The sequence below is a fragment of the Etheostoma spectabile genome, chromosome 7 (assembly GCF_008692095.1).
Source record: "Etheostoma spectabile isolate EspeVRDwgs_2016 chromosome 7, UIUC_Espe_1.0, whole genome shotgun sequence".
In the NCBI taxonomy this organism is placed as follows: domain Eukaryota; kingdom Metazoa; phylum Chordata; class Actinopteri; order Perciformes; family Percidae; genus Etheostoma; species Etheostoma spectabile.
This window is the reverse complement of record NC_045739.1, coordinates 15,284,826-15,294,840: the sequence shown is the minus strand read 5'-3', so window position 1 is coordinate 15,294,840 and position 10,015 is coordinate 15,284,826. Positions and strand designations below refer to the sequence as shown.

Sequence of the window (10,015 nt, the reverse complement as noted above, 5' to 3'; positions counted from 1 at the left end):
ATATATATATATATATATATAAAATCACACTCACCTAAAAGTAGTAGTCTGTGTGTTGCTCTGTATATCTGTTTGTCTTTTTGGAGCTGCTTCTCTATCTTTTTGTTTGCTTCTCTTTGTGCCTTCTCCTCATTTCTCTGGTCTTCGGTCTTACTGTTGCCCAAACAACCCATCTTCCCGCAAGAAAAAAGAAAAAAGGAGGTCCAGGGGAGGAGGTGGAAGAAGTGGAGGAGGTGGAGGGGTATGTAGAAAGAAAAATAAATAAATAAACTAAACTAGTCTAGAGCCCTCGTTTGACATGCGGAATTGGCAGCAATGTCGCCCACATTTACACCGTTTAACGTGACTGGCCTGCTCCAAAATTGTCGGTGGTGCAGCCCTGTAGAAATTATTTGTCCATAACGCGTATTTTGCTGTCAGAGAAAGGGTAGGATACTGTTGCTGACGACACCGAGGCCGCCTTCTCAGTTTGTTGAATCCTGCTTGGGCTTTTCCTCCTTCACATGCAGTAGCCTACAGTTTTTGTTTTCCTACTGTCTCCCCGTTAACTGTGTAACGTTAACATCAACAATTGTAATCCACAACGTCTGTTAAGACACCAAAAATCGGGGTTTCACCTCTAACGGAGGCAGAATAAACAGCCTAATTTGCATCTCCAAAAGCCCGGGTCTTGCGTCTCACTGCTGCCCGTGACAAGGAGCCAAACTCGGCGTGTCCGAAAACCTCGCCCGTGCAGTGGCGCGAGTCGTTTCCACGTCTCCTTTCCTGATAAACATTTTCATTGGTGTACACTAATACTTTCTATCTATTTATCTGTCTCCCCGTCGGTTGTCTTCGTTGGGGACACACAGCAAGACAAGAGGAAGGAAAATTATATTACACCCAAATGAGCTACATGTGTGATATTCTCATTGCTTCCGTCGTCATCCGGCTGCTTTTCATTCGCTGCATCAAATCAACCCAAAACGGCTCCAAACTCACTGCGGTTGTCTTTTCGGCTGGATCCCCTAATACCTCCAACTCCGAAACGATCCAATAGCCTACCCCCCGATTTGTCCTCCTTATTTGTGATGGCTGTTCCTTGCTGTTTTCTCCTCCAAAGGGCCTTCTTTCTCCCAGCCCCTCGCTTTTGTTGCTGAAATGTGTTATCAGCCCCTCACATCACCACAGAGCAAACTGCGCACCGATACTGTTTTTTTTTATTCCCGGCTCGGCTCGATGAATCCCTTAACAAAAAAAATCATTAAAAAATGGAAAAAAAGAAAAGAAAAAGGAAACGTGACCAATTGATCCCTCGAAATGTATCCACGTTTCTTGCAGGTGAAAAAGCAACTCAGGCTCAGTTTTTATAGCCTACATAAGGCCTGTACGTGTGTACCCACATACACACTCTCGTACAAAGATACATTTATATATAGCTATATTACTCTTGAATCCGAGCTGGGTAAATAGGCTACAGGCTTGAGACTGCATGTGCATTTACATTCACAAAAAATAGTACGCGTGTTGTAGCAGCACATTCCCACCGCGAAGGCCGCTCCCCTCCTGGCCGCTGATTGTGGAAGGTGAAAGACAGGAATAACCAATTCTTGGAGGTTATTATTTTCTCCCTTTCTCTCTCTCCGAGAATAGTAGCCTACATTGAGGAGATAGACAGCGCTGAAGAGAGACGGGGTGGGGCCACACAGCGCTCATTGAACCCTGGGAAGGAAGGACAGACAGAGAGGCCGCTTCGCCTCGTCACGTGACCGGGCGCAGAGCACGGTCAGCGGCGCGCGCGGCTCTGCGGAAGAAACGGCGCCCTCTTCAAAGAAAACAACCGCACACGGTTTGAAGGGTGGGAGCGTTATTATACACCCAATCCATGGGTGGGAGTCATGTACAGCAGCTGGGCCAGAGGCTCCCAGAGGTACGGGCTATCACCGAGGACACCCCCAAACCTCCAACACTAATCAAAATAAACACACCACACACAAACACATTTTCACTTCATAAAATGAAAGCACAAATATGTTCTGCTGTGTAAAAGATTAGTGATATAACTTAACCTTTAATGGCATCTGAAAATTCCAGTTTTAGTAGGCTAGCAAGTTAACTGTATGCCCCAGGTCTGTGGATGGCTGACGCTCATCTAAGAATGAAACTTGCATCTCTTGCTCTGTAAATACCATGATTCATCTTTTACTGTTTTTTTGGGTATGTCAAATCTGTCCAGGGACTACAGATGGGAAAACAAACAATTAGATATACATTGGTATCGTTTATATTATTTATATCTAAATTGGTAATAGGATCTTTGGGTAAATATCACAGGGCCACATTATCCATTCATCTCTACTTCACTCCACCCCGCATGTTTTAGGTGAGAGCCTGGTCTTGTCTATCACAGTTTACAATTCATCTAAGCTGCATGTCTTTGGACTGTGGGAAGAAACAGCAGTAGCTAGAGAAAACCCCTTGACACAGAGAAAACATGCAAACTGCACACTGTAAGTACCTGAACCCAGGACCCAATATTGTGTGGGCACTTGTCGGCGTTCCTGTGCATGCCCAGTGTGCAGAATCATTAGGTATACTGTTGTTAAAACAACCAGTTTATTGCGCAAACATAGTAACATTTACTGCATTCCAATACAATAGCCCTGCGAAAAATCATATGAAGCTTACAATATTAGAAATTATAGTGCCTGGTTTTCATAGAAGATTAATCTTCCTCTGCAGAAACTGATGTTACTATTATTGCTAAGAAATATTATAAAGTATTAACAAGAGGTTAACATAACTCTAGTCATCATCCTATCCCGCCTTATAATGTTTATAGCATCATCAATGTTAAAACAAGTCTTATGAGAGGTTTTATAATTTAAATGAATAAACAAATTGTTTGAAATGTAAAACTGATAAAATACCAACAAATACTTTATGGTCTAAGTTTTGAAATTCTGTACATTACAAATGAAAACATAGTTCCTTAAATTAATTATGTTATTAAATAAAAAGCTTATAATAGTCACTGCGGGAAGGCCACCAGCTCTACTGCTGTTAGGTCTGTTAAACGCTAGGTGGCAGCAGTCTTCTAACTCCGAGCAGCAGGTTTCTTTGCCGTGAACTCAACCCAAACAACTGCATAATTGTCAATTATTTGTGTGTAAACATGTAAAAGAAATATATCATTAGTATTTTCTAAGGTGACTTTACACAGTTAAATTTGCGGTTAAAATAGTCTTAAATGTTCTGGTTAGATTTGGAGGTGAAATCTTGAATCATGAATACAAATATCTAAAATTGACAATTCCATATGTAATCAATTAATTCAGAATTGAAACTACTTAATTTCATTTTCCTGTTGTGTTGATGTTATAATATAGGTTGATTATAGGAGCATACAACACTAAATACCAAAACCCCCATCAAGATACCTTGATGTTTGTTGAGGCAAACACTTTTTGTAAACCATAATTTATAATACCTCCTCTAGTGAAAGGTACCTTATCTAGTTCCTGCTTTTTTATGTGACTCATGTCAACACCCAGTATCCTGTACCCAAACCTTCAAACTCCACACAGATCCATAAGCAGGGCAAAAGGCAGGACAGAGGACCAAATGATTTGTCTAAAGTGAAATGCATCTGTGAGCAGACTAAAAGCTGTGGCTCTGTCCTCTGGGTGTTGCGGTGGGCTTTGATAGTGAGTGTTTTGCTGACCTGCTGCTCTCCAAAGCTTGAGGCCAAATCAGTCAAAATCTCTGAGGAACAGCCTCCCAACTGTTAGACTAACATGAAAAACATTACTGCCATGCCTCTTTTCCCCTGTTTGGTTTTTACGATATGCAATAATCTTTACATTTCGCTCTCTACATCAACTGCATAAAGTATGTATTAATAGATGGAGAGACAATACACACAAATAGAAAGGTTTATTTTTCTTTGTGCACAACTCTCAAAAACTTACCTAATGTTAAACCTGGAGCCATATCACAAAGCCAAGTTTTAAATGACACTTTGCTGTTAATCAACATACCATCACTCTACTTCTGTGCTTGTTTTGTTTGGTAGGTATCAGTGTGTTTACACACACAGTCTAGGAATACCATGTAAAAATGCTAATTGCAGTGTCCCTTTGTGGAATGTGGTTGCTTCCTATTTATTTTTTTGGTGTGCTAAATAAACCTTTTATCATTAACGTGCTAGGACAAAACATGCATTTGAATTTAAATTTTCCCAAGACTGGCTCCTGCTTTTCCTTCATCCTTTGCATTCATACACCTGTCACTCAATAAATATACATCCTTATGGTGCACATACTACAATTTGCAAACTGTGAATGTGTAGTATCAATAGTTTTGACAGTTTTGCGTTGTAGAAGATAGTGGGGAGAACTGCAACATGTGATGGTTGGACAACATGTAAATATTAGAGGAACTGATGTTGTGTAAGAATTTCCCAATCATGCGTCGGCGTGACATTTTTGCCAAAATAAAAATGATTACATTTTGGGGCGTACACGTCTGCACTTCCCACTTGCACACAAGCACCAGCTGAGCACAAATTATCGATCAAGCTTTAGCAAACTTTGAACTACAACTAATTCTAACCTAAAACTTGGACCATAATCCTGAGACAAGTGAGAACTTCATTGAACTGTTTCCCTCATACATCTGTCCCCTGTGTCTAAACAGCCAAACACTCACGAACGCACACATACACACACACACACACACTTTCTCCCTCTACCTCACCTCCTTTTTTCAGCATGTCCAGCTGTAGATCTTTTTAACTGCACTGTCATGAAATGCTGCCTATTCAGCACTCTTCTCATCATAATCAATTTAGATCTACTGCTGAGTAGTAATTGCAAAGCTGGTCCGAGGCATGAGGGAACTAAGCGGCTGCTTGGGGCCCCCTGGCTAATCTGCCATGTCCATAATTTGTCAAGTAAAAAATCCACCACAACTAAAGTAACATATTTCTCCAAACACAGAGTGTGATAATATTAATCCCATGCAAATCTGTATCTATGTGATTTGGGGACATATTGGATTTGTTGACAATCATAAATTAAAGTTTTGACAGAGCCTTGACATCATATTCTGGGGATAATGTCAGTAAATTCCAAGTAACATACAGAGTTTGCTTATCCTGTGCGAATGTGCTGCACAACACACAGACGTGGGGGGGTAACTTTTAAAGCACATGAGGTCCACCGGTTACACCAGTTCTGTGTGAATAGAGCTGAGCAGCATGGGTTTTTGACCCTTTGTTGATGTGGTTCACTGTATGAAATTATCAGTTCCCTATCTTAAAATGAATAAGATTTTACAGCAATGCATAAAATCTCTGCTCGAAATGGAGATTAGTTTAATAAAATGTGTGTCACTGCTAATGAAACAGTAATTAAACGATTTCCCCAACTCCCTCCTGTAACACGCACTGCAGACACAGTCACAGCTGTTACTGAAGCAGTTTTCTGTTGTTAGTTTATGCTGTGGAGAAAAAAATAAAAACATCATAAAAACATCGTGTTCGATTTTCATTGGAGAATGGTGCAATGTTTTCTCTCTATTTTGGAGTAAAGTTAATGTTTTTGCTTGTCTCAGTCCTTGCATTGATCATTCCTCTGTAGTTACAACAGCTCTTAATGGCCTCACGGCCATGAATATTAGATACACTTCCCTTCACCCCACAGCACAAATATGATGAGCCAGCCTGACGCGGCTATATGGAAACAAACAGTGCTGTATGAGTATCCGTCTGGGTTTCAAAAAAAAAGAAAAAAAGAAATCAGGCTGTGGTTTTACCATAATGCATGAATTAATGCAAAGATGACTGCATGCACACGCAGAAACTAAAGAAGCACAATTCCAACATAATATTTAATATTGTGTCCAAAGTTTTACATATGTTGGGAAGCATATTTTGCAGTCATGTAGTGATAGTGGATATTCTCCTGAGTGAGATTAGCTTCACTATGAGCATATTAACAGAGATGCTCAGTTACAACCCATCATTTCTGGGAGAGAGAGACAGAGAGAGAGAAAGAGAGAGGTGAGAGATGGAAAGGAGGATGTGACACGCAAAGAGTGGAGGCAGTCATTATCTTCACACAATTTGAAAAGAAGATTCAATGCTCTCTTTCAGTGCTGCTCGTCACTGGACTCCCATTATTGCTGTCTTGTTATAGTTTGAGTGTGTTGGACTCTAACTATATTTCCTGTATTTTCACTGCTGTATTGGAGGATGCTTTGACCAAGACTGTATACATGTTCTTTTGAGAAATGTGTGAGCAGGTTGGAGTTTCTGTAGAGGGAGATAGTATCTAAAGGAGCTGTGTGGGTGTCTCTGACACAAAGAAGGAGACATGGCAGGGGACCTCGTGGTTGGGATGCTCTATAACTTATTACTACCCTTGCTCCTGCTGACTGGTGAGTTAACGTCTGTTTAATGGTTCTATTCATATGTATTTATGCTGATAGAAATTAATTAATTAATATGTGAATTAGTTTCTGATGTGTTCCTATCCAGGGTTTAGTTAGAAAGGAACAAGGTCATATTAGGTTTAAATATACAAACAGTATTTCCAGCAAGTTCAAGTTTTGAGTTTAGAGTCTTTAGGTGCCTCATGGAGATGCTGGCAAATACTACTAAATCAAATAATCTTTAATTAATTTCCTGCAAACTGCTTTCTGTGGTGACTGTTATTTCTGTATGGAATCAGCATAGGTATATTTGAAATAGTTAGGTCATAATTCCTCCCTTTAGTGGGAACAGGTTATATTGAAGGGGGCATATCGATGAGTTGGAGTTATTGTAATAAAGCTAATACATATGTGCTTACTGTAGCAGACAGCTGGCTTTTTTCTTAATGGTATTGAGGAAATGCACAACACTGATCCCGTTTCAGGGATTAATATGGCTCTCTAAATGCATTCAAATCTTAAGATATATGAGTATTGCTATCGAGGCATCATTTTGCAAGAAGCAATTCAGGTGTGAGAAAGACCACGCTGACCACAGAAGATTTCTGTGATTTGAATCGTGAAGTATACTGTGCGCCTTTGACTGTTGGACTCTATGTGGGGTCATATGTACCCGCTGTTTAACCTCCCATAAGGTGATGATAATTTGAAATTGTGGACGTATTAAACGATATTACATTTGTTATTCTAATGGACAAAATGTTTTCATACCACCAAACAATTTATCTGTTGCAGTTATGTTATTGTGATAAATTACTAAATAGATCACTTTCAAAGCCTTTCTTGTATTCACCATAAATTATAACAATATTAAAACACACTACACAGCTGGACCGGCTATTAAAACACTTGGTATGTAAGATGAACTGTTGTAATTTCATTTTAGAATGTATTTGTATTAGTTTACAAACACTCACAATAACACATACACAGGTCATTTTGTCATTTGTTTTCTTTTTGGTGTTTTTTGTTCAATGTGACCTGTTTGTGATTTAAAGAACAGATTACAAAAAAATGTTTTGCTTTCTACAAATTAATTGATTCTGACCATTTCTGTCAACCAGATAAATTATCTGTGTTCTTTTCTTTTGTTCCTCAGCCTCTTTGTTCCGCTACAATGGTCTGTCAGTGGTGTATTTCCTGTTTTTGCTCACCTTGCCGCTGCTGCCGAACCCAAACCTGGTCACTATGAAAGGTGAGAGGAGCACCAGAGAGAAAATATATTTATAATTTTACAGAGTTTGCTCTGACCCAGTTATATAGTGTCAAAATCTTGATGCAAACATCTACAGTACACCTACCAAGCTTGAAATTCATTTATGATCTTTCCTGAGTTTCAGTCATTTGTGTCTGCAATTAAAGATGATCAAATTAAAATAAGATCATTCCACCATGATACAAATAATATTTATTGAAAAAGAGGCCACTGGTAATTTCTTCTATAAATAATGAAGTATAGTAATAGTAATCATTTGAAGTATTTCAAGTTATGTAAAGGAAACATTTCCTGTAATACTCAATATTAAATTCAAGGTTGTCCCTTCTGAATCTGCTTGTGTTTAACTGTAATGCAAGACACTGATATAAATCCATAAAAACTATTTGAACGTAATATCAATTTTGGAAACTTAGATGAATGTAAACTCTAAAATTAAAAAAAGAAACTTGTTAATGGTCTGTCAAAGTTTGATGTTAGAGGGAGAATAGTGAAGATGAAGAGAGATAATATTGTGTGCGTGTGTGTGTGTGCGTGTGTGTGTGTGTGCTTGCTGCATGTGTGTGCACTTTCTCTGTATTGATCACAACATTCTGATGAATTAAAGTATCTGTACCCCTCCCCCAAAGAACTTTGTAAATGGGATGCGGTTGGAACGGTCAAATCAATTATACATAGCCTGGTAATTACAGTGAGGAATTAAAAGATGTGATGTCAGCATTTTGACGGCATTTTTTTTCTTTCTTTCACTTTCCATCCCTTCATCTAAAAAACTGTTTGCCTTTCAGCTTGTCTCTGAAAGCTTCATAGATCCCACATTTATCTTCATCACCCTAATATGATCTCGCTCTACTAGGGCTAAGTGGTCAAGTGTGTGTACATCCTGTGTGCATTTGTTTCACGTTTTGTTTTTGTTTTTTTACATCCAGCTATACTTGGGAGAGTATATGTGTGTCTTCCTTATTGGGAAACAAAGGGGTTTAAGTGAAACAAAGCTTTTAGTAAAAAATGTATTTTTACAAAATTTTGCAGGCTCAGCTCATGTTGAGCCACATCAGCTATTAATGCTTTTGTATCTACAACCTTTTGATTTGTGTCAAACTCAAGACTGACATTATAAATTGGTGCATTTGTTCAAAACAAATGCATTGTTAAGCTACCCATTTACTGCATTACATTCTAATATTTAATGTAATTAATTAATCATTGCAAATTAATGTATATGACATTTGTGCTTTTTTTTTACCTCACATACTGATTTGTCATTATTTTGTTTGGATAGGTACAGTCTATCAAAGAAGAATATTATTTATTATTTTACAAAATCACAATTTAACTTTTCTGTCTTAATTTAAACATTATGGGTAGTAACACTTCTAGATTGGGACCACTCATAAATCCATGACTAAGTTTGTGTGCAAAGTCCTTACTATGTTCTTAATGACTGTGAGCTAGTTTCAGATTTACTAAATCATTAAATCACCATTAAAACCTTTTTTTTAACCAATTATCAGATCACAAAAAAACCCAAGGCTTGGTGTGATAAAATGAGATGTCAGCCATTTAAACAATCACAAACCTACATGTGCTCCTTTCTAAGATTTGTAATCCCATTTTTTCCCCATTTTTAGTCGTGCATAGTCGGTCTGTCCATTGGTCTCCCAGTTTTGGCTGAGTATGAAATATTTTAAAACTACAGGCTGGATTATCAAGAAAGTTGGTACAGACATTTATGTGCATTCATGATAAACTGATCTTGGGATTTTAAACATCAGCATATTAGTATTATTATTGCGAGCAGGTTAGCATGCTGATATTAGTATTTAGCTCTAGCCACCACTGTGCCTAAGTACAGCCTCTAGAGCCACTAGTGTGGCTGTAGTCATGTCAAATAAACAGTGAGGCTGCTACAGCAAATGTTGAAATGGGACTTGTTTCCATGCAGTCACCAAGCATCATCTGGAGGCTCTTGTGGACACTTGTGGACGCTTATGCAATGGCTTCAACAATCAGCACCTGCCGTTGGTTTAAAACAAAGTGGAGTTTGTAGGAAAAGTTCATCTAAGGAACCTGTAATGATTGCCTTTGACTGACCCTTTAAAAAGATATGTTGGGCTTCTTTGTAACAAACTTCCTCTTGAATACTCCACATGCACAAGTAGAATGCACTCGGATACCTAGACTCACATATCTCACATTAAACATTGAACCATTTCAATGTAAATTACTGCCAATACTAATTACTGTCAATATTTCACTGAAAAAGGTCTTGAAGAGAAGAACGGGGTCCATCAACTTGTGTGTGTGTGTGTGTGTGTGTGTGTG

General features: G+C 38.5%; 1 protein-coding gene and 1 long non-coding RNA gene across 3 annotated transcripts in view; both read right to left on the bottom strand.

Moving 5' to 3' along the window:
• gnas (GNAS complex locus) overlaps window positions 1-1,746 on the bottom strand; it is a 42,314-nt gene extending 40,568 nt beyond the window's left edge. The window contains exon 1 of the mRNA XM_032521684.1: window positions 35-1,746. Coding sequence (XP_032377575.1) covers window positions 35-173 — 139 coding nt within the window. The 5' untranslated portion in view covers window positions 174-1,746. The remainder of the gene's footprint in view (window positions 1-34) is intronic.
• A 5,580-nt stretch (window positions 1,747-7,326) lies between these two features.
• The window catches only part of LOC116693011 (uncharacterized), a 7,895-nt gene continuing 5,206 nt past the window's right edge, over window positions 7,327-10,015 (bottom strand). For both annotated transcript variants that reach the window (XR_004332827.1, XR_004332828.1), the window contains exon 4: window positions 7,327-7,660. This is a non-coding gene — a long non-coding RNA (uncharacterized LOC116693011). The remainder of the gene's footprint in view (window positions 7,661-10,015) is intronic.